At 36.4% G+C, this 25,708-nt stretch overlaps 1 protein-coding gene and 2 long non-coding RNA genes across 3 annotated transcripts; 2 read left to right on the top strand and 1 right to left on the bottom strand.

Annotated features, from left to right (window-relative positions):
* Window positions 1-791: 791 nt before the first annotated feature.
* grxcr2 (glutaredoxin and cysteine rich domain containing 2) lies at window positions 792-7,420 on the top strand. The gene is made up of 5 exons (XM_004076232.5): window positions 792-1,019; window positions 1,414-1,597; window positions 3,920-4,029; window positions 5,514-5,735; window positions 7,069-7,420. The coding sequence occupies exons 1-5, from the start codon at window positions 927-929 to the stop codon at window positions 7,240-7,242; spliced, it is 783 nt and encodes a 260-aa protein (XP_004076280.2). The 5' UTR covers window positions 792-926; the 3' UTR covers window positions 7,243-7,420.
* A 3,229-nt stretch (window positions 7,421-10,649) lies between these two features.
* LOC144983590 (uncharacterized) lies at window positions 10,650-11,891 on the top strand. The gene is made up of 2 exons (XR_013647321.1): window positions 10,650-10,899; window positions 11,524-11,891. It is a non-coding gene; the product is annotated as an uncharacterized LOC144983590 (long non-coding RNA).
* A 241-nt stretch (window positions 11,892-12,132) lies between these two features.
* On the bottom strand, window positions 12,133-12,987 carry LOC144983589 (uncharacterized). The gene is made up of 3 exons (XR_013647320.1): window positions 12,890-12,987; window positions 12,350-12,464; window positions 12,133-12,270 (listed from the first exon to the last, which is right to left on the bottom strand). It is a non-coding gene; the product is annotated as an uncharacterized LOC144983589 (long non-coding RNA).
* Window positions 12,988-25,708: the final 12,721 nt, after the last annotated feature.

Below are 25,708 nucleotides of genomic sequence, written 5' to 3'. Positions count from 1 at the left end.
CTGACTGTAGCTGTGGAGGCAGGATTGACTTTGGCACAACGAAGATGAATGAGAAAAATGAGCTGAACGCGCTTTAGAATGGCAAGAGGAACTATGGTTTGCATGAATAAGAAATTACAAATGTTCAGACTTTCTAGACTACAAAAAAATGAAAAATAAACGACAGCAAGCTACCCTTTCTTGGTAGACATGGTTAAATCACCATCGTTTTGGACTGGATGTATGTTTGACACAGACATTTGACTGCTCACTTAAGAATTACACATACTCATTAAGAAGCTCTTCAAAGAGACTGAAGTGTTCCTCTCAGAAGAGGTTCATTTGACTATAATCATAGCTTTGTTTTGGTAGGAGTAAGTGTTTCTCTGTATGCAGGAACACGCATCAAGTCTACCTTTTTAGTGTGGATGCACTCGGCTGCAGTCCAAGGACAAACAGTCCAACAACTAACAACTCCTACACATTGATTTGTCAAGACACACAAACACACATGCGCACACTCAGCCTCACTTTCTATTTCTCACCCTAATACTCACAACCGCTCGGAACTGCTCACTGCCTCCAAATACCATCTATTTTGGTGATCATAATTATTTGATGACAGAGCCTCTGGTTTCTCTGCCACCCTTTTGTACACATGATCTTGTTGTTAATAATTGAGCAGGGTAAGCTAGAGAAGTGGGTTCCTTAAAACAGCAGGTATACTAGACCTCTGGAGCAGGACACACAGAAAAAAAAAATTGTGTTTTTACTCCCTGTTTTTGACTTCCGCCCATTCCAGGCAGCTTTTCATTTGGACTCTCAGTTGCATTGCATATCAGTCCAATCTGTAATCCAACCCAACGTCCTTTTCCTTCCTGGAGAAAGGATGTCTGTTTAAGATGATGTCATTTCCCTCTGAGGGGGAGAGCTACGTTTAAGGTCTGATGGTTTTTCGTGCATCGCCTCTTTATTCGGCTAACATGGAGGAACCTCATAGAAAACTGAACCAGCACTATGAAGCCACCAAGCCCAGAAAGGTAAGGAATTAAAAGTGCTATATTTTTTCTAAAGGGCAAAATAGAAAAATTTTCTAAATTACCGATAAACAAGATTTAAAATCACCAAAAATGATAGAAAAGTGTCTCCTTAAAAGCAAAAGCCGATTGTTGTTTTTATTTGTGTCTTATGCTTTGGAACTGCAAAGAGAGAAGCAGGCAGGAAGTAAACTTGTGTTGAGATCAAACAAAAGTCTGCAGGAGCCTCTTTAGTCAGATAAAGCAGCTCTTTTTATAACTCACAGTCCTCGCTCTATTTAAAATTCTCCAGCTCCACATTACAAAGGGATGCACTGTCACTGCTGATACATCCTTAATATAAAAAATTTACCAAGCAGAGGCAGGAAAACATAACACTTCCCACTCACTGCTGCAGGTGAGGTTCAAGCTGGCATCTTCCTACAGCGGCCGGGTGTTGAAGCACGTGTATGAGGACGGTCAGGAGCTGGACAGTCCAGAGGAGCAATACCCACACAGCTTCCTCCACCATAAAATTCCTCCCAGTCATCTTGAGTTGGAGCAGCTTTGTGGATTTGAAGAGCCTAACATGGAGAAACAAGGTTTGTTCATGGGTTTGAGTAACATGCATGTTCAAGACATGTTCCAGGTTTTAAATAGGATTTTGATTAGTTAAGTAAAGCATTCTACATTCAAATTTTGTTACTTTAGATTTTGGGACGTTGATAGTGATACTGAAATAGAACTTTTCAGGAATCACTCCGATGAAAATTGTGTTTTTAACATGTTCTTGTGGCATTTTTTTGATGATGGATGACAGATGCCAAGAAAATTAAGCTCAAAAGTGCATTTTTGACTATTTCTTTATTCAAATCCTTATGAACTAAGAGCAGAAACGTTTTTTTGATTATTGATTAATGTTTGAAAAAGATTGGATTGTGATTTGGAAAACACGCTGGGTAGGCTAAAAATTCCCTGCTTTGAGCTCTCAGTAACAATTTCTGATTGAACTCCTGTTGCTCTGCAGAAACCATGTAAACGGTACAGGTAGTTAGATTTAGGCTAAAAATGGCATAATTATAAACAAAGAGCACTGGGAAAGCTTTTACAATAGCTCAAGAAATAAACAGAGTGAGTCTTTTAAAAAAAACTTATTGAAAAGTCAAATTTTTGGGTTTTAAAAAACAAATTACACAATGGGATATAGGATGATGTAAATGTGGTATCACTGTTTTACAGTTGTTGGTCTGATTAAAGTGGAAACAAATAGTTTGTTTATTTCCTAAAAGAACAGAATTATCTTCAAAGCGCTTGAAGGGTTACAACTGTACAGACAAAAGGAAACTTGCACACCTATGACAAATGAAATGCTGCATATTCACACTTTTGCCCAATCTGATATTCTAATTATTTTTTGCTCTGTCTTTTTAAAACCAAAAAATGCATGACCTTTGGTGTAATGCATACTTATGTGATTCCACGTTTACCAGACATTTAACATTTTTGTGCAATAAGAAAAAACTAAGTAACTAAATCTTCAAAAGCATAGCTTACACTGCAGTTCATGTAAAAAAAACTGCATTCCTGATATACATTTGACATAAAAATGCCAACATTTTGTCTAAACATTTTGCTGAGAGCTTATGCTGTGGTGTTTGCCTAAAGCATGACAAATGAGCATGACATCCAAACTTTAAGAGGTACGCAGCTGCAGAATGCTCACCAATCTGATGAGTGTCAAATGTAGATGCTGTCATATGGGGCCCAACAATAAAAGTAGTTCCTGACACTTGAAACACCAAACATGTAAAGGGAAATTTCAGTGGAAAGAGATTTGAGTAGACAACAAATTGCATACATCTATAAAAGAAATGTTCTTTTTGTGTTTTTGTGTGTGTCCATTTTAGATATAAAATGGCTAAACCAGTACAAAAATAGTTCCTTAAAACTGAGATTTTTAAAAATTCTATCTTTCTATCCATACCAATCTTTATCTTCAACTGGAAAAGTGTTTGTAATTGGTTTTACCCGGTAGAACAAAATGTGAGTTAGATAATATGCATTTTGAAGTTATCCACTGAGAACAAACCTTTGGTCAAGAAATGTTTCTTTTGATGCATTTCTTTTGCATTTTAAAGCAAAAGAAATCTGAGAAAAAGTACTATGAGCATAATATGGTCCTTGCCAGAAGGTTGTACTTGCAGCAGATTCAGGAATTTAGGGTAGTCTTAATGACTAAAACATTTGATTGCTTTTATTTATATTTTAGCAGTAAAGAGCAAATTAAAACTGTCAAAGCACGATGGAGGCAATAACAGTATGTAACATGATGGAAAAGTTAAATTAAAGACAAACTTTTCCTCTATGGGGTTGCAATGGGACGTTAACTGGGAGAGAGTGTAGGGCTCTGGGATTTACGCGAAGGCTTACTCCGTCAATCCTGCCCACAACTCTGATGGCTAAAAACAGCATAATCATAGATAAAGAACTACTGGGAACGCTTTTACAACAGATGAAAATATGATTGGAGTGTAACTTTAAAAACACGTGAAAGTAGAAGGATATTATTCTTCCAGACACTATTTATTTTGAGTCTACCCGAGACAAAAATGTGTGCCATATTGAATAAGATGGTCTTAAAGGCTAAAAAAACTCCTAATTTCCTTTTCGCCCCTATTTATGATAAATACGCATGACGTCAGTAGGCATCTTATGCTCTTCTGATTTCTTTTTTAGGAAACCTAAAATAAATAAGCCACCTCTGAAACCTTCCATTAGCTTGGGCCAGAGAATGATCAGAAACTGCTGACTAAAATGAGCTCATTCAGGTATTACAGGCCTGTCACTGCTCAGCATTATGTTAGGAACAAATTTCATTCAACATCTCACTGGAAACTAAAAACTGATTTCTCTTCTAAACTCAGGTGTTTATCCTGCGGCAGGACTTATTGCCCAAAGAATAAATGTTTACAGAGGAATAGGAGGCTACAAGCCTGCTTCTGATAGAAGAGATGAATCACAAGAAGACAACAAGGTGAGTCCTTTAGTTTTTGTATTTTGAAAAAAAAAAAATAAAGGTGCTATTTTGGCTACTGATTTGAGGTCAGATATATAATTTCTTTGAATTTTTCAAAAGTACAGTTATTTTATTAACACTAAAACAAAAAAAAGGATATAAATATTTTGCAATAAAGAATGTTTGTCAAAAATTACTTTTTTACAATTCTATTCTATTCAGTGTTCTATTCTAAACACTGAAAAATTAAAAGCTCATCCATTGTTATGTCATGTTAAAACTCAGCTGCATGTTTCATAAGCATAATAGGCCATCTTTGCACATGAACACAAATAATTGTCAACTGCATTCCATGCTTTAAAAATTGTGGAGCACCATCGATAATAGCATATTTTTAATCTGACAGTGAAATGACGGTGTTAGTGAGCAGCTGTGGCAGTAGATTCATTAAAGCAGCAGGCTTGAGGGAGGTTCCGCTCAGCGCCTCGTCTGTTGGCCTCATGTTGATTTTTATTCTTTTATCCTCTAAACAAGGACGCTTAGCCCCGCTGACCAAGTCAGTATTTATCATATTTATCAATTGAAGACAACTATGTGGAGTTGCTTCATGGTCAGTGGATAATTGAAAGGATGTCACAGTGGTTGCATGGCTACATGATGTCAAAGCTTTCTTCTTGTTACTGGATTAGTTTGACCAAAAAAACAATAAAAATCAGTTTTGTATTGAGCCAATGCAATATCAGAGGAAAATTACATCTTTTACAATTGAGGTATTTAACTTTTGCATAGAGACATGTGTAAATAAGAAAATAAACAAGGTCAGTATCATTTAAACTTTCACTCTGATCATCTTTTGCACTATTTTAAAAGCATTCCCAGTGGTCTTTTTTTAATCATGATTATACAGTTTTTATCCCCAAATAAAAAAAATGCCTGTGTCCCGCCTTTTGTATTTTCTTCTCACAAATACACTTTTTTCTTCAAGTGGCAGATTTTCGTCTGCTCCTGATTCACAGCGATTTCCACAAAGGAATACTCAGAAATGCAGTTTTAAGTTCACTTTTCTTTAAATATGGCTTCTGTCATCAGAAAAATGTCATGTCATCTTCATCTTTGATTTCATCTTAGGTCCTTAATTTAGGGAATACTTGATTGAAAAAATACAAAGAAAAAGGAAGACATTAACAGTCAAAATTGACAAATATTCTTTTTTTTTTCAGTTATACAAAAAAGCTGGCTCATTATAAAGATTAAAGGATTTTGGACACAAAATCCCCCCCAAAAAATATTAAATCTTCAAATTGTAACTTCCAAAAATCCCAAAAAAGAGAGCTTTGATGCTTTTGTTGCATTCAAATTGAAGTCCTCTGGTCACCCACACCCATAAATCCTGCAGTATTATGTGGGTGTGTTCTCTTCGCAGTGTTTATTGAGAGAAATATCATACATCATCACGGGGATCTAAATGCATACAGATGAACTAACATGTTGATCTCTGATAGGCCTCTGTGTTGGATTTTGGCAAGATTATCATCTACACCAGCAATCTGCGCATCATAAGAGCTCCACCAAAGAGGCCTGAAATGTTGCGTCAGTTGCCTTCGGTGGACTTGGAGGGATACCCAAAGGCCAGGGAAAGAGCCAGCAAGAGGAAGACCAAAGCTCTTCCCTCACAGGAGGTGGTGGAGAAGGAGGAGAGAAAGATCGGTGACATAGAGACTGAGGTAATGATCCATGCCCAAATGATTCTCTTGGTGTGGTCAGGTTTTATGCACCCCATTTAGGAAATATACTGTTGTGCCATGTCATTCACCATCTCCTACTTTTTGCCTTTTGATAATAATTTATTCACCTAGTTTGTTTTGTGAAGCATAGCAACAAGATCAGTTGTAGATCTCATCCCCCTGAGTTGCTCCTTGGAACTTGCACATTCTTTGGACTCCATTCTTTTCTTGTTTTGCTACAGTCAGTAACCCTTTGTTCTGGTGTTATCTGCCAACTGTGAACAGATACCGATGACTCCCCATTTTTTTCTGCCCTTCCAGCACCCCCAGCCAATTGTAATCCAGCGAGAAGGCTCGTTTCAGTATTATTCCCTCCCTTTGCTCCTGAGCTGGTTATTTTTCCAACAGACACCAAGTCCCTTCAGTCTCTTCTCATCTCTTGTTATTTTCTTCTCATTCTGCAGAGTTCTTAGTAAAGTTAAAGTTTTTTTTTTTGTACTTTAGGTTCTTTATCCATTTTTTAGCTTTTAACAATAAAAGACTTATCTTTAACTGAGAAAAATGCCACAAGAACATGTTAAAAACAACATTTTAATTGGACTGGGTCTTTGACTGCTTTGGTGCAAAAATGCAATTTTAGTGTTTTAAATATTTGTGAAGTTTTCAGTTTTAAAACACAATACAAACAAATTCAAAACCCAGTCCCCCCCCCCCCCCCCCCCTCCTGCTGTCAGTTGAATATACACCAATATCAATTTAGTAAAGAAAATATAAGGAAATAAAATGGTACAGTAATAGTAATATTTTAAAAGGCATTGTTTTAAATGTGTTTGTCTTTATTTATATGTTTTTTTTGGGTTATGCTGCCTGTCTTTGGAGATCAGAAAACACCTTCAAATTCTAACAAAAGGGAAAGAAAATGTGGGTGCATTTTTGCTTATTATAACATTAAATCTCTGATTAAACTTTTTTTTAAATATATTTTTTGATATTCAGAATGTGGAAAACAATGTTCTTTAGTAATCACTATAAGCTCAAAGTGAGAGTGTTTTCCAGAGTTTTAACTTGAATGTCTTTGCCAACTTTTTGGCAGCTCCAAATGTTGAGGTGTTTTTTGTTTTGTGTTTTTTTTTTGTTTTTTTTTTTAAATACTGCAGGATAGAAACCTTAATCCACCTGTCAGAACTGAACATTCCTGGTATCTATGACGTAACATTATCCCTTTAACTCCTCATTCTCAGTGGGTCTCTTCATTCAAACTGTGTTGCCCCTGTTCTAGCATCACAGTACCTGTCTTCCACCTCATCGTTCCTTGTGTTTCCTCTGACTGCAGGAGGCTGACAGCTGCCAGCATTGTGGCGGTTCAGGCTGCGCTCCCTGCTCCTTATGTCATGGCAGCAAGCTGTCCATGCTGGCGAATCGCTTCAATGAGTCCATCAGTGATCTGCGATGCCAAGCCTGCTACCCCCATGGTCTGGAGAAGTGCCAGTCTTGCTCCAGTAAATAGCGCTATTTGGCGTGAAAGCCATGTCTGGCAGGGGGAGTGATTGAGTGTGTAACTGCGAGCGAGTGTGTGTGACCAGTTGGGTTGTCAGAAGTGTCTCAGGAGCAATATTGCTCTAATCCAAAATGCTCTTGGTGGGATGCCTCAAAGCACCGTTAGGACACGTAAGCCATCTTTGGTAATGGGGATTGCTACAGTGCGGCACACTCAAAATTGTGAAATACAATTACTGTGTGCAGTGAACGTGGCTCCAGATAGCACAGACACATAATCACCTTTTTTGTTTTCCCATAATTTTGCATCTGCACCTTCCTTCCAGATAAAAAATGGACCTACCTTATCTTTTTAATTAAAATTATACAACATTTTGAGGTTCATTGTATCCACTCTGACAGCTGCCCTGTTCTTATCTCCTTTGTCTATTCACCGAAGAGAAGCATATGAAAATGATGTGCTCTATCAGTGTAACTGATGCCTTTAAAATCCTTTTTATCGGCAAAAAGACTTAAAGATGAGGAGGCTGAGATCAAAAAAAGGAAAAATGTAGTCATTGAGAAATAGAAATAGGAGAAGCATGACCGGTTTATAAATAGTTTGAGCTTCAGCCAGGAGATGATGGTTGAGCTGTGCTCCTCCCAAATGCGCCAATATAATTTCTGCTTTTGTTGAGCGATAACCAGAGTTTTAGAAGACTTCTAATAAAGTTACCTAATTTATTTCATTTATTTAAGCATGCTTTTGATAAATATTTTTGTGCAATGTACTAATTTTGAATGGAATGTGTTGTAAAAAAAATATGAACAGGATCAAAAAAATAAAGTGAGTGGAAAAAAGTGTTTTAAATCTGCAAACAAAAGCTGAGGCAGACAGAAATCTGACAAAAACCACACATGCCGGGTTTTCTGCAAACATCCCCAAACAAGCTGAACTAATTCACTTGGCAGTGGAACGTACGCTTGTGCTGGAATGACATGCTGTCAGTCAGACATGGGTCACAAGGGTTTTTCTCCTCGTTTTACCAAATGCAAAATATTTAAGACAAAATACTTGCATGTCAGGTACAGTGAGCTTTAAAGGAAAGTAAGTAAACGAAGACAAAGGTGAATAAACAAATTTGAAACCATTTTATTTCTTTTAACAGGCTATGATTTTCCCTAGTTAAGGTCTCTTAAGAGGGTGTGCATCTACTTTAAGTGCTGTCTTTTAAAGAAGTTGTGCTCATTTCAAACATTTTTGTGGAATCATTTCTTGGTCTTTAAAGGTCAGTCTTTACACATAACAAAGCTGATCCATTTTTTAAAAAAAATCCTTAGATAATTTTCTTCAAATCGGTTGTGAATTTCTGTCAAACATTTTTGCCTGTCTCAGCGTCATGGGCTTAAATGATACATTTGCACTTTACTGTTTACACCAACACTTACACAACCTTAAACTCAAATAAAATAATAAAGATTCATGCATGAATTTGTGTATTGGTTCTTCAAATGATTGATGCTTTTACAAACGCACTGTGGGTTGATGCTGCCTCATTCACATTCATATTTATTAAGCACAAAAGTAAAAGTACCATAATTAATTTTAAGTTAGTTCAAATTCTGAAAGCTGAGATTCCCAAAAGCAATCACTCCAATATGCACTAATGCAGAAGTTTCCAACTACTTTGTCGTAAGTAGAAGTGAGCGTTGTGTTACAAAGTTGAAGAATTAAACCCTGAAATTTCTGACTCCTCTGTTAAAGGTGGGCGCATAACAATGTGAAAATAAATGACTTCACTGATTGAAATTTACCCTCCGGTGTCTGCCCATCAGTCATTACAGCTCAAACAGCTGCAGTCAATCATCGCATTATTCCATTAGAGATAATTTCTCAAAAAGGTAAAGCAAAATTAACAAACCATGCACTCTATGATAAAAGGTATGTAAAGTTTCATCCTGGTGTAATGGTTTGCAGTGAGAAGGCCCGGTTCAAATCCCAGCTGGGCCCTTTCTGTGTGGAGTTTGCATGCTCTCTCAGTGCATGTGTGGGTTTCCTCCATGCACTATAGCTTCTTCCCATAGTCCAAAAACATAATTGGTGTGTTTAAATTGTTCCTTGGGTGTGAATGTAAGTATGTATGGTTGGTTGTCTCTGTCTTGCCCTGTGATGAATTGGTGAACTTGTGTTTGGGGAGAGACAAAACACTGACAAAGTACTTAACAAGCCTAAATACTAAGAGAGATTGATAAGACCTGTTCAATATCCTAGACGGATAAAAGGCTTCTATCAAACACTGTTGGAAATTTTTGATCCAGGCTAAAAAAAGTCTGCAGCCACACTGGATGGATTTTTCTAGGGGCCCCCCCTTAGGGATAAATTTAGCAGACGTAAAAAAATTCCCTTGTGCTTTTATCCTGACGCTAACTCCCATCAAAGTTATGAAGGAGGTTTGTTATGAACATATTTACGTACTTCCTTGTTGCTGATCTTCTGGGAATAAAAAAAAGCACATGCAATACATTTTCTGTGAACGGGAACCTAATTTTTTTTTTTTGCTTTTCTCCTTATTATTCATGAATTGAATCTTCCACAAATTTTCAAGATTGATTCTCACCATGTAGTTCCACAGAGGAAATATTGCAAAGAATTGGGTCACAGCTGTTGGGTACCTGCAATCATACAAAACTAAGTGTTTAAAGTTCTTGCTCAATTTAGATTTTGGGGCTATAAAATAAATTAACATTATCAAATCATACTTTTGGAAAAAAATCTATGGCAAACCTACGGTGGCCCTGAAGTGCAAACCATTCAACAAATCACTCGATACAAAAACATTTTTAAGATCACAGCAACAATTTAAAAAGCGTATTACATTTTAGAAAACAAAACAAAATTTCAGAAACCAAAACATAAAAAAGAAAAAAAGAAAAAAAGAAAAAAAGATTTCAGAAAACAAAATGAATTTCCAGAAAAAAAGAAATATTACAAAATGAAAACATTTCAGAAAAAAAAATAATTTCCAGAAAACAAAATGAAATAAAAAAAATGAAAACATTTCAGAAAAACAAAATGAAATATTAAAAAATGAAAAACATTTCAGAAGAAAAATGAAATATAAAAAAATGAAAAACATTTCAGAACACAGAATGAATTTCCAGAAAACAAAACGAAATCTTCAAAAATGAAAAACATTTCCAAACCGGAAGAAGCAGGTACTATGGGACAACGCTGATTGGATGATGATGTTTGTCAATCATTTGAACTGAAAAGTATTTTAAATGAAGCGACGACGGATTTTATCGTCCAAACAACAATGTACCATGATAATTCCCGTATTTCCCATTTACATATTAAATCAAAAATGCAGCAAACAGATAATGAAGGTTTAAATTATTTTTTGAATATTTCGTCTGAAGCAGAACGGTCACCCGGAAGTAGTTTGTGTGGATGACGTCCGTTCTGCAGGTAAACAAAGAAAGGGACGGTAAAACGTTAACATAAACTTTAATCTTTGAATATTTAGCGGATGTGATGACAGAACGCACGCAGAAATATCAACACCAACCAGGTTTACAAATGTTTCGAAATGTCGTGAGAGGATTCTGTCTAAAGCAGCAGCTGCGAAGAAACGGGTGTTAAAGACGGCGCACATCAGGAAATGCAGTCCCGCCATCCACAGATAAGGTATGGAGGCACATTTGTTTGATCTAATAAATGTAGCGTTAAACGTGATTTCTAGGTGGGTGTTTACAGACAGATCCAAGATCATTCAGTCATACGTTAATGACAGGTTACCTCATCAGCTGGAGAGGGGGGTCACGTGGGCAGGATTCTCAGACAGGTGTACCAGCCGCATAAATCAGCAAAGCTGTCAGGTAAACTGCAGCAGTTTGTGTCTCAGAATAACATTTATGAATGCTTCTTATTCACACTATTAAGATCTGTGACTTTAGAGTGTGTCAGTGCACAGAAACATGACAGTAAATGACTGGATGTGCACATCATCAGACACGTCCAGGTGTGTAACTAACGGTGGCAAAGTCTGTAGTCTAAAAAGATTCTTTAAAAAAAACGTTTTAGTCTTTCAGGCAGAGGAGGAATACCAAATTGTTTTAGAATATATTTTTTATAAGACTGAAATAATGTATTTTATTCTGAGTTTGGTGTTTTGACCCCTCCCTAATGAATTTCTGGTTTAACCCATTTTCTCCTCATTTTGATGAACTCAACTTTTTCCTGAATGAAAGATGAACGGCAGCCGATGTTTTTCTGTCAGGGATTTTTAATTTATTAATTTATCTCTGTCAGGGATTTCAATGGAGCTGGAGTCCAGTGCAGAGGAAGCTGCAAGCATGTACGAGCAGGAACTGGGGTCTCTTACCTGTGCATCTTCCTCTGGATGTGATGCTGAGCAGCAATGTGGACAAAACTTCCCTGACATGACTCTTTTTGATATAGTTGTTAAGCACAAACAGACTTTTCCCAGATGCATTTTTTCCTCTAATAAATGTGACTGACAGGTACGCTGAGTAAATGCTGAATGTAAACGTAACATTTGATTGACTGCATGAAGAAGCCCATAAAGGAAAATCCACAACTGTTTCTTTGTTTCTGTTACTGAATAACGTATTCATGTTAAGTTTTCAATAAATATACTGCATTTGCTATGAAACAAATTTGTTTATTTTCATATCCATTATTACAATCCTAACGTCAGCATTCAGTTTTTTCATTGACAAAGAAACATTTCTATACAACAGCTTTGAAAATCAAACATCATCTTTGTTAATAAAGCTTTAAAACCTAAAATGGTAAACATGGAAAAACTCCTAAATGAAGCAAGCCTAATATGAACATTTTAAACTGGAGTTTTGCTTAAAGGAACATTAAGTTGTTTGGAGTTGTACAAGTGTTTGATGCGATTCCTCAGATGTGATTTCCAGATCATCAGCCGGACACTAAAGCCAGGAATTGTGCTTCGTTTTTCACTCCCCACTGCATCATTTACAACTAATCAGGCTTATGCAGCAGGTTAAAGACGTTTTTTTAAAGGACCTGCAATTTAAAAAAAAATTAGATATTAAGGTTAAATAATATTTATTGATTACATTTCACATAAATCATGGTGACTTGCCTGTACACTGCACAATGATATGAATGACTTTAGTCTTCTTGTATTCCCATGTAGAGCTGCCATCTGTTCTTCTGCAGCACAAACCTTTCTGGAACTTCGCTTTGAGAAACTTCACCTGCAGAAATATCACATGTTAATTCAATTAAGTATTTTATAAACTTTAAAGTTCATTTTTAAGTTTCAGTATATGTGTATATGCATGGTTCAAAAATATACAATGCACTTAAATATTATTTCCCATAAGAACTTGTTTACTGATTTCAGTCTTAAAGTCGATTTTTAGCAACACTGATGCCATATAATTACTGTAATTACTGTATAAATCACAGAATCAGGCTGGCTCGGAGCTTTTTCTCTCATGTTGTCACCGAAAACGGGAACGGCTATCATGTGAAGACGGTTCGTCTCCATCGGGTTCCTTTTGCGCATGCGCAAGATAAAAAGAAATGATCTTTTCAAAGCAGCACTTTAACATCCTAAAATTAACATCCTTAGAGACATGTGACTGACAAAAGAAAAGATCACAGAATTGATTCTTACCTAAAGATGATTGACAGCGTGAACCTCGCAGCCGTAGACATTAGCGCACAGCGTTCAAAGTAAAAGTGCTCACAAACTACTTCCGGGTGACCGTGTGTCAGACGAAATATTCAAAAAATAATTTTAAAGTTCATTAACAGTTTGCTGCATTTTTTATTTGATATATAAATGGGAAATACGTGGATTATTATAGTACATTGTTGTTTGGACGATAAAATCCGTCATCGCTTCATTTAAAATACTTTTCAGTTCAAATGATTGACAAACATCATCATCCAATCAGCGTTGTCCCATAGTACCTGCTTCTTCCGGTTTGGAAATGTTTTTCATTTTTGAAGATTTCGTTTTGTTTTCTGGAAATTCATTCTGTGTTCTGAAATGTTTTTCATTTTTTAATATTTCATTTTTTTTTCTGAAATGTTTTTCATTTTTTAATATTTCATTTTTTTCTGGAATTTTTTTTTTCTGAAATGTTTTTCATTTTTTAATATTTCATTTTTTTCCGGATTTTTTTTTCTGAAATGTTTTCATTTTTTAATATTTCTTTTTTTCCTGGAAATTAATTTTGTTTTCTGAAATGTTTTTTTTTTTGTCATTTTTGTTTTTCAAGTTTTGGTTTCTGAAATTTTGTTTTGTTTTCTAAAATGTAATGCTGCTTTTTAAATTTTTTTTTTTTTTTAATTGTTGTTGTGATCTTAAAAATGTTTTTGTATCGAGTGATTTGTTGAATGCTTTGCACTTCAGGGCCACCGTACAAACCTGCTAATTCTAATAAAACCTATAAATGCCTGCTTCTGGATTTGTAATTAAAGTTTAATTGTTTTTGTCATCAACATCAACATTGATGCAAACTTGCTCTCCTGCAGCTAGTGTATGAGAACTAACCAGCAGAGTAAATGTACCGGTGTGTCAATTTCATGAATAGAAATGCAAAGCATTGTGTCAGAGGGAAAATGGTCTTCTTATTGCTTGTTTTTAACCAGATGAAGTAAAATTTGTTTCACAGAAACAAAGTCTACAAATAGTTTATTAGATCACTTATTGCAACAAAAATCCATTAACTCTAATTATTAAATATGTATTGACAAATTATTTTATTAAGGAAAAAAAAAATTATAAACCCATTCACTCTGTAGCAAGCAATATAATAAGCAAGACAGTAAAACAGACAACAAGCTATTTAAAAATAAAGGCAACGCGCAGTTGTAAAATTTGATATAGATACTGGCATGCCCATCATTGTGCCATTTGAAGGACAGAGATCCTTTCTAATGTCTTGCTGTTGTGATGAACCCTGGGATAACTTTTGTCCATGTAACACATTTCCACCTATGTTCTGAGTGTCTTTTGTTCCGGTTACAACTGGTGTTCAGGCCAGTGCAGTACAACATGCAGGCTATGTGACCAGAATTACTTTTTTTGGTGTCCATCATCACTTTTTAATGGACACCCTGCAGCCAATCAGAATTGAGTATTCACCGATCATGATAAAATGATACGTAATGGATATCTATTTATTACAGTATATTAGTTTTTAACAGATCCAAAGAGAGGACGGTGAGAAATATGTGTAATAATCATCAACCTTTTGTAAAAGGTAAATCTAAGGACTTCTTCTCTTTTATTCCTCTTTTCTTTTACCTTAAACGCTAAACGTATTTATCCATTGTGCCTCATACCTCCAAATTTTAACATTTGTAATTAAAAAATGTAACAAAGCTGTAACTGCACAAAGTGTGACTTTTCGTAAAGTTTAGGGGGCAGTGTAGGGATTGTGTAGTGATTAGAGACCACCGTAGAGATCAAGCTTTAAGCCCTCATCACAGAAAGCATCGACCCTGCTAAAGCATTGTTTTGGCAATGCGCTGAACCCCCAGTTGTCACCCTACCAGCTCCTTATAAGCACTCCTGACCTTTCTAGATAGAATGAGGCCAGCATTTTTATTCAGATGCATGGTGTAACCACATACCCCTGAGATGTACAGTAATCAACAATCTGCAACTGAAGCAATAAATCATGCACCCATAAATAAATCTGCGCCGCTGTACAGTATTGTAATGCCATGCAGGACCTTTCAAAAGCCTTTTTTCATGTGACCTTTTACAGTGGCAACGGGTCACCTGCAATTACCCATCAAGATTAATTCAACGTAAGATAAATTGTGAGACTGTCTTTGGATACGAAAACATTAAAAACACTTTTTGCACAAATGGAGATGTAATTAAAAAAAGGATACTAAATCAATAATTTTTGGTTCTTGGAAATTGTCTTATATTAATGTCTATACAATTTTCTAACTCTTTGGACATAACTCTTGCCTTCTGTTAACTCCTGCTCTGCTGCTTAATGCCCTTTATTCTGTTTTAGTTCATCAGAAGGACACTTCACCAGAGTATAAGTGTCTATGTGCAAACGTTTAAAATAGTATGGGGATTAGGCTTTAATGGATTACCATAGTGGGACAGAAAAGCATTAAAAGAAAAGAAAGGGACAGGAATCCCTGGAGTCCAAAATGTCTTGGCAGATGTACAGAGCAAGAGGGAGGTAAGCTCTTGTGTTGTGGGGATCTTGGGCCTCAAGCAGAGAGAGAGATGAGAATAAAGCAGGATGTTCAAAAGTCAGCTGGTGGTGCGGATAAAGAGAACAAAATATTTTTAGGATTAAAATTGGATTTTACACAGAAAATACATTAGCAAAATAAACAATTTAAACTCAAATTAGGTTATTTTAATAAATTGACCCAGATACCAACTCAGACCAGGATAACAAAGGCGTACATGGATCTACAAGTGGATGTGAATGGAGCGAAGCAGGGAGCTTGATGTATATTCTACATCACAAATAAGCTCTTTTTCAAACAGCATTTTTTTTCGTCTGCTCCAACGATTTGATCAAAAAAAACACTGAGATTCAATTTTATGCTTACATTTATCTATACATGTCCTCCATCATCAGAAAAATCTCACAAAAACATGTTAAAAACACAATTTTCCTCTGAGTGGGTCTTTAAGAAATTCAACATCGTCCATTGCTCTGTCTTGCCAGCACAGAGGTACTGATGCATGCATTTATTTTTAGTCATTTAGATTACTTTAATGCCCTGCTCTCTGGTTTACCTACAAATATCATTTGCTACCTTACAATAATTACAGAACTCAGCGGCACAAATTCTACCAAGGACCAAGGGGCGGTAACACATTACACCTATTTTGAAATCGCTGCATTGGCTTCCTGTGCATTTCAGAAGTGATTTTAAGATTCTTTTAATGGTTTATAAAGGTTTTAATGGTCTTAGGCTTTCTTATTGATGTGATTTGCTTTTAACTTTGACTTTTAGTTGTCCCTAAGGTGAGGACTAAACCTACAGTGAGGCTCAGTGCTCCCACTACGGTCCTCACCTCTGGAACAGCCTGCCGGAGAGCCTCAGGGCTGCTGAGACTGTAGAGGGTTTTAAAAAAAGGCTCCTGACCCACCTTTTTACCAAAGCTCTTAGATCATCTTAAATGTGCATTCATGAATTATTTATTACATTTTAATTCATATTATTTTCTGCATCTAGTTTTATTTTGTGCATTTCTTGTAATTTCTCATTTTTGTTTCTACACACATATTATGTATTAGATTTTAACATCTTCCTTTTAAGGTTTAGGTGTTTCCCCTCAGGATCCTTTGTGCCAGGGGTTGCCAGTTCTGTTTCGGGTCGTTGTTGCCCTTTTGTGGGGGTGGTTGGGGATGGATTTTGCAGCCTCATGGCTCTGGAGTGGAGCCCATTGCTGTCCTGGTCTGGGTGGGCACAGTGGCAATGTTCTTGTGGCTTGAGTCTTGTGTTTTTCTTTAGAATTGACTTTATAAGTATTAATTAATTGTGGGGTCAGTTCTTGTGTGCTTTAATGGAGGGAAGGGGGTGGGTAAGGAGTTTCTCTCTTTATGTTTTTATTTATTTATTGCCGGATTCTATTTTTAATTGTAAAGCACTTTGAGTTGCACAAGTATGAGAAGCACGTTTTTTAATAAATAAAGTCTGATTGATTGATCCAATTGTAGCCTGACAGGTGGTTAGAAAAGATTATTTCACAGTTGAGTTTGACCGAAAAGAGACTCCTGAGTGACAACAAAATCCTTTCTACTTCAACTAAAGGTGAGACTTTTCCAGTCAAAGTCTCTCAAGTAAACTTTGGAAGAACTCAAAGCCATCAGAGCTGGGCTGGGTAACATAGCTTGACACCACAAAGGGGAGCTGTAATTGGGAAAAATTGAAAGAAAAACAAGAACACAACAAGCACTTAAACTGCTAATGTAAAGGGACAGACAAATATCAACCGTTCTCAGACAACTAACTATAAATCGGATAAAGGCACAGCAATTGGAGCCAATTCAATGAGAGACCCTGTTGTGATAGAGAAATGCATCCATTTATAGGAAGCTTAGAGTGCAATAATGTGGCAGGAGGCAGTGACAAGCACACAGTAGTACTTAAAAGCCCAGACACCAGGGAGGAAGTGAGGACACCAGTTCAACAGCTAAATCTATGTGCAGAGATTTGATGTTTCTTCTGTCTGCTTCTTCTGACCTTTTTCTCATCAAAGCGATTCCATCACAGAAACACGTTTTTGATGCTTTTTACACCACAATCTCCAGAGACCCTTGAGCATCTGAATCAATGTGCAACTGCAGTTTCACAAAAGTGGAGCCAGTCTTTTATTGACTACTGCACCATTTAGCAACTCTCACCAAGACTCTTAAGACCAAAGGGCATCTGCCCAAATATATAAACTTTGCAAAATTGATCTTTACAGACTAGTTTGTTCACACAAATAGTATGAAGGTATTCTGACCATCTCTGAGCCATTGACTGTAAAAACAACAGACAGCTTAACCCCTCCCAGTGTTTCCTATAGCAACTACTGTCGCCATTGCCATAGTTACGATGACTTAGTGACTTGGACCAATCACTGTCGACTGGTTTCAAAGTGGCAGCGCCCATATCAGGCAGCAATGGTGCAGGATTTTGCCTCATTTTGCCAGAGCGGGAGGTAAGGAATTTTATGGGTGACATCACACCTCGATTGGTCCATTGTTTTTTTTCCGTCCGTGCTCTGAGCTTAATGTTCTCTGCTCTGTTGAGAAGGAGTATTAGTAGTAAACAGTAAAACACAGAATATCAAACAGAAACCCTTTTGAGTTTTAATAATGGTTGTGTGAACAGAATTTTCGGTTGGTTCTCCCTTGGCCACTTTAACTGCAAATGGGGGTCATGCACGTTTTATTTATTCATAATTAAGCTAATTTAGAGTTTAAAGTTTTTAAAGTTGTTTCTTAAGAAATATCTATCACTTTAATTAGAGACAATATAAAGATACTGACAAAAACTAAGCATTTAAAAGAGCAAGAGCTCAAATAGAGACAACCATGAACCTGACTTTTTCTTTTTGTCCAATCAGTAAATACTACGATACCTGTGGTTAACTTTGACACAGACTTCACAATTAGAATTAAGATGTAAATTAGTGATGATGAAAACATGTAATTTGCAGGTGGGGCACCATGTTGGTTCACTAGTTCTCAGGACTCTGAAATGAGTGGAAAGCATTTTCCTTTCTCTAGCTGGAAGCCAGAGAAGTTCAGAATCCACTGTCTTCACAAAAGGGATTTATTTTACAAGGTCAAAGTTTCTTGTACAGGGTTTAGCATTCCAAGTATTACAGGAAAAATGTATGTATCATCTTCCAATCTGAGTTGGCAATTATAAAAACTAACTCTAACCCCTGGGCAAGTAAAAGTGGGTGTGAAAGAGGAGAGTGTTGGAATAAGCTATTGTCTTCTGGTGGAGTTATTTGGTGGAGTTTTGTTCATTTCTTGGTCAATCATGACAAAAGGGATCCTTCCCAGATCTTGAAGGTCTGCATATTGCCATTTATTAATATTTGCTAATCCAGGTGTATGAGTTAAAGTTTGATAGTAACAAGATAGTGCAAGAAGGGATGAGTTGCTGCAGCCTTGGGCAGTGTGTTTGTAACCTGAGGCCTTCATGTCTACAGATATTTAGCTGCACTAAAAACAGAAGGGCAGGAAAAGAAAATAGATGCAGTGAAATACAAGATTTTAAATATTAACAAATACTCACAAACATAGTTCATGTACTTTTTGGCCTGTCCAGCAGCTGAGTAAAAGGACAGGAGCTGGGAGAATCTGGTTTATTTATATAGATATTTTTTGACAAATACTATTTTGGTAAATAGCATATAAAAAAAATATTTTGCCTTTAAACAAAATTTTACTTTTATTATTTTATTTCGCACTCTTTCTTTGGGGTATTGGACATTGGACTTGTTGGAAGGGTGAAAACAAAATGGGTTTAAAGGCAGAGTACAAAACTAGATAAAGAGAGGAAACATCAAAATGAAAAACAAAAATTGCTTCAGGATTAAAGTTAGAATGTCGTAAATAATTGTTTACAGAATGGCTGTGTATATGCAAAACCACACACTCAAATAATCATGCAAATACAAATGAGTATCAACCTGTATCAACCCGCATACACACATTCAGGTAGATACAGACAGAGAAGTGTATATGCTACACATACAAGCTCAATGGGTCCCACACATCTGTGTTTGTGCAGAGGTGAATAGGCAGGTGCTTTAATGCATTAGGAAGGTGTGAACTCTTTGCACAAAGCCTACGACAGGCAGTGTTGCGGCACAGACTGCAGGAGCTCAGCACCCCCCCTCCATAGAAAGCAAAACAAAACAAAAAAAACCTCCACCCGTAGACAACCCAGCAACCCGGAGACGGGACTGGGGAAATCCCCACAGAAACTCCCCGCCGCCATAGACAAGGGGGCAGGAACACAGAGAACACAGACAAGGTCTTCAAACACCTGGAGTCCAAGTCAAGTTTCCACATGCCCAAAGGTAATTTACTGTCAACAATTAAAAATATACAGTACATTTCTGCAAAAGTCACAGTACAATTGGAAAACCAAATCAATAAATACAACTTTGGGTTACTAAGGCCAAGTTTAAAAGGGGAGCAGATTCTCTATGACTTTCAGCCTCTTTACTGCCCCCCCTGCATGCTCCTTAGGGAAGTGCACAGGATTTTAGAGGGGCAGGGGCTCAAAGTCGGGAAAGGGCAGCAGAAAAGCTTTTTTTTTATTCTTTATACAATATGGAAATTGAGTAATATTTTTAAAATAAACTACTAATAAATAAATACTCAGCCACTGTGGGTGAAAAAGATACAATTGTCAATTATTGTCAGGTTGGGGGGACTGGTGAGCAGGAAGGACCCAGAATGCAGAGACGGGAGCACAAGGTTCCAGAGCAAGGGGTTTATTAAACAAAAAACGCTGCAGAGCAGGAAAACAAAACTAAAACTCACTGTGGGCATAAACATGGAAACATGGCAGAAGACAGACAGGGAAAATACGTTGATGGACCAGCACAAGAGGAAGGCAGAGACAAGACTTAAATACAAAAAGGACAGACAAGACACAGGTGAACATGATCAGAACAGATTGGGACCAGGAAAGCAATACTCAAAAGCATGACAAAACAGGAAACCTTTCAAAATAAAACAGGAAACAGAACTCAAACATGACAGAACAAGATAAAAAGCAAAAACCAATACAAAGAAACTCAAACCATAACAATTATTTTACGTAAACAAATTGTCAACAAGTCAGTTCCCTTTATCAAATTGGAAGACATAAAATCAATAAAACACTGGAGGCTACATCGGCACAATGTGGTGCAGGCATAATCAACATGAATCAAGTTTAATACAGTAATATTTTAAACACAGACATCCAACAACTTTTATCCCCAAAATACTGACATTTTTTATTATATTTGATAATATACTGTTGCAGTCATGATACTACCGTTTAGTTCAGTTTTTCAATGGTGTTTGGTCATTTTCTGTCTATCAGTCACTCTAGGTTCATTTTAATCATCCACAGCTGCCTTCATTTCTGTCAATTGTCCTCAGTGAGTAAAAGTGTCTGGTTTTCAGTTCTACCTTGTCAAATCATCTTCTTTTAGTTTCTCCCCTTTTTGTGCTGTTTAGGTTTATTTATTTAATGTTTATTTTATTAAATTTTTACATTTCCTGCTTTTTGGCTCCTATAAATCCAGTTCCTGGCAGTTGGACCAAATGTGACTCTGATTCTAAATGGGGATTTACAGCTAAATTATCTTTTGCATTTTATCTTCTAAACACAGACTTTTTTTGTGGTTGGAAAGATGCTGATACAAAAAGATGGAGAAACTGAATGATACAAAGTTTAAAGAAGGCATTTTTAATCAGAAAATATTATGTTACACAAATATATTTTGTGTCAGACCTGTAGCGAGGAAGCTATGAACTTCACATAAATACTGTTAATTTATTTTGAAAATGAATACCCAATTTCCTGTCCCTGCACTTTCTACTGAATTGATGTGCTGTGTTCAGTTGTCTGGCAAAAGTAAAATGTGACTCCTTGACTGAAAAAGAGTGTTTTTCCTAAAATCAGTGGACGGCGACTAGTTAGAACAGAACTCCGATTCAAGTTGCTTCACTCTCAAATCATCTTTTGAGTTCTCCAGTTTCTTTCATGACCCCGGCTGTCCCTAACTCAGCTCAGAATTACAAGTATAGGGGTTTGATACTGGGGGATTTTATAGCCACAATTTGTTCTTGTTTCTCTAACTGAAATGTATTAATATTATAAACAAAAACAAAAAAAAAGGGGCCACTAGGGCACTTTTTATTATGAAGCAAAAAGGGCAGGTGCCCAAGCACCCCTACGACCCTATGAGTGCACCTGCCTCAACAACCAAAGCAGCTTTTCATGGTTTATGCTGTTCATTCAGTAGCGCACCCCCACCCCACCCACACACAGAAACTGATATTTAGAGTATAGGTTAATATATTTTTCCAATGTTTTATTCTGGTATACTTGGGCCTTAACCAAAAATTATTAGGAGCCATGTGTGTCAATCTTGTATCTATGACATATATTGCATGAGCCTTGCATTTCTGTAAAAATTAAAATTAACAGTTTAAGGCTCAAAGTTTCACCCAAAGATTAAACTGTGGCACTAAATGGGATGCTAAATCATTTTAAAAGCTCTAGTTGTAAAAAGGTTTTGAACATAAAGCAGGAAATATGCAATGTAAGTTGTACCTAAAAGGTTATTACAGCCTATTAAAAGGTGACATTTAATTTTTCTTGTTTATTCCCTTTTTTAAACATTCATTTTCGAATTGGTTTAATTTTAAATGCTACCTCTGAGCATATCAGTGTACAACAATAGTTTATAAACTAAATCTATTGAGGCTTGAAATGAGAGAAATGCGGAGCTTCAGATTGTTTTACGTCTGGACATGAACTTTTTATAGATTGTGGCAGTAAAAATAATCATATTTCAATCATATTTACCAAAGGGGAAAAAAGTTAAAAAGCAGTCTTGCATGGCATTTTAATTCAAAGCACCAATATTTATATCTTTAAGGTGAATATATTATTTTAATTGAAAGTAACAGCTAAAACTCAAAATCAAATTTTATCTTGGATTAAATCTGCGAGGAAAAAAGACAAGCTTTGAGTCAGAAACTGTCAATCTGTGTCACAAAATCCTGCTGTAATACAGTGAAGGTAGATCTTTCAAGATCCACATAGGGCGCTAATCTTTGAAAAGCTGGTGCCAAATGATAGGAGAAAAGGGTAAGGGTCACTTAAAACCTCCCGAGTTTTCTTTCATATGATCTTTTTTGGAGGATTTGGCCTACCACTTTTTTCAATTTTTTTTAATTCATTTCTACAAGAAAATATATACATTAAAACACAAGAGATCTAACGCAGGGGAAATAGGCAAGTCTGACTTCTGTGTTTGTTTGAAGCAATCTGCACATAGTTTTGAACATATTTTATGTAACTGTTCTACTGTTTGTCGACATTGACTTGGATTTATACCAAATTTTATATTTAATCCAAAAATACCTTTCCTAAGCAAACTCATCCCAACATTTCAATTAATCTGAAAAGCGATCCGGTGTTCTTTTCCTCACATATGATCCTAGTTTAAATATAAAGAACCCCCCCCCCCTTTTTTTTGTTCTTTTGACCCATCTGTAAATTTTGGGGTAAATAAACAATGAGCAGTTCTTCATCTGTCTTCTGTGATCTTGTCCCAGTTTCCATTTGGTCTGCTGTCTCCTATTCTTTCAGGAAAATGGGAATCAATGCGCTCAGTTAGGAACAACCAGGATGGAGTGGTTAAGGTTTTCCTATATTTGGTCACATTAAAGAGACAATCATCTTTTGTTTCCTTACGTTAAAGTTTGAGCTTTTCATTTGTATTTGCCTTTCATGTTTGAAACAGATGAAGCGTTGAAAACTATTATTACTGACCTTTAAAGAGTTCTACATGATGATAATAAATAAAAACCACACAGAACTAAGAGACAAAACAACACATACAACACCAAACAAATCCTTAAAACAAACATTTTATATACTTTAAATCACTTCAAATATAGTAAATCATCCTTTAGTATATTGAAATAGTTATAGTTTTGAAAGTGTAATCGATTCAAACCAGGGTTTTTCCACCTGCACGCTTTCCTCTGACATTTAAGCACATGAGTAATAATGGCTGTTGTTGTCAGTTCTCTGCAAGGTTTTATAATGAGATTAACCAAATGTATTTAAACAGGGTTACATGCAAAACATGTACTATGGTGGGTCGTGAGGAGTTTATCGGAGAAACCCTCATTTGGAGGACTATTTTTTTTGTCATTTTTAAAAGAATTTTCTGTTTTTAGGCCTTTGTGTTCAGACTTATTTTAGTGAACACCCTCACTGAAATGAAGAGCACTCTGAAGTTAAACTGACAGAGATGTATTCATTAGGAAGCACTTGTTTTCCCAAACACAACCAACTTGCAGCTCCTTTGGGAGCTAAGAAAAAAATGAATTATGATATTAAAATTGAAAGCCCTTTGTCACAGACTGAAATGTGAGCATTATCTCCAAAAGTTACAAAAAAGAATAGTTAACTATAACCCTTCAACATCTGAGCTTCAGCTCCAGCATTAAAGTTCTATCAATTACTGTAACTCTTTAACTGTTTACACAACTCATGTAATATTCTGAAGCTTAGAAAAGCAGTGCTGCACTAATATGCAATACTTTACAGTACTAAACGCCTTATGCAATTAACAAACTGATTCTGATGAAGACAAAACCAGCTGTGTTGCATACCGGTGCAAAGCTCGACGTCAGAATCCATTGGAATTACATTCATTGCGTCAACAGTTGAAGAGTTTCAGTAATTCGAAGACAGTCTATTATTTTCCTTTACCCTTGGCAATAGCTGAAGTGTTAGACGGTTAACTTTTAGGGTGATTGCACCTTTACTTCTGTTTAACCCAACATTAAGCCTGGAAACCTGACCTCTCACCTGCTAAGGAAAAACTTGGGCTAGAAATGGTTTGATACTCGCACCAGAGCATAATCGTTCACCTCTGACGGCCCACTAAAAACAATGCCAATGCCCCTAGAATATTTTTATGCAACAGCTTTTGTTCCCATGTGGATGTATTCTTTTTGTTGAACATCTGAAAAACCGCTGTGAAAAAACATACCTTGGAAAAATAATAAAACCTTGACTCGCTATTAATGTCTAGTGCTCGCTGCTATTCTTCAACGTATGTTTGTCTTTGTCTGACCAAAGGAACAGGTTTGTCGTTTTTCAAGCACTTTTCAACGTTCTTCATGGACAAACTCCATGTTGTTTCAAACTATCAGGAAGAGCAGCAAATAATGAGAATTTGAAGGTTATAATGGGACAACCCTGACTTTAGTCAAATAGTCCTACTTTGTCATATAACCACAGTGATCTTGTGATCTTTAACAGGCATTTACTAATTTTGCTCCCAGTTTTCAAGCTTTTTGAGTATGGACAAAAATCCAGTCCAAATCGACACAAAGCAAAGAAAGAAACTTTCCCTTAAGTATTTTACTAAAATAAAAAATCATTCATTTCCTTAAATGGAATATCTGTGCCTTATTATTATTGTAAACACAACAGTTAACACTGTCTCTGGTTGAAAAATGGAAAGGTCACTGTGATTTTCTCTTTTTGGGTATACTAATTTAATTCAATTTATTAAGGTTGTCTTAAGGTGCTACATCTGAACCAAACTAGATTAATTCTAATGTTATATTTGTAATTTAGATAAGATAAAAAGGGCTTAATTGTCTTAAAAGTATTAGCATCAGGGATCCGCTATAAGAAGCCAAATCTGGAAATGGCTTACCAACTTTGTAAGAGAAAAATAAGGAGAAATGTGTTCAGTCAACTGAACTGCATGCTCCACTCCTTATAAAGCATAGATGATCAGCATGTAGCAGCAAGACCTGGCAGAACTACACAGCGGCTGCAGAGCACATTTTCAGTCTGAATGACTTTTCCCCTCCAGTAGCCCCTGAAGTGGACATTAGTGAGGTGTGGGACCACCTGTAATAATTCAAACCATTAGCTGCAGCCCAAGCCTCTTGAGCCATGCCAGTGTCAGCAAGGGAGGACAGGCTAGTTTCAGAGTGGAAACACTTGGTCAGTCAGACGGGAAAGAGTGCAGTCCTTTGGGAATTCTCCAGAACACTCAGCTGTCAAAAGCACAAGTTGTGACCACTGTGCTGAACCTGAAATTCTTAAGTGAAAGTCAGCAAAGTAGGAAAAACTGTAATAAAAAATTACCACTTAGTGGCATTTTGGTTAAAAAAGTGCATCTTATCAGTGCTCTGGAAAATCATAAATTGGTGTGAAT

Source organism: Oryzias latipes, chromosome 14 (assembly GCF_053564925.1).
Source record: "Oryzias latipes strain Hd-rR chromosome 14, Olatipes_Hd-rR_3.1".
NCBI lineage: Eukaryota > Metazoa > Chordata > Actinopteri > Beloniformes > Adrianichthyidae > Oryzias > Oryzias latipes.
Note: the sequence above shows the minus strand (reverse complement) of the source record. Positions and strands in the feature narration are given on the sequence as shown.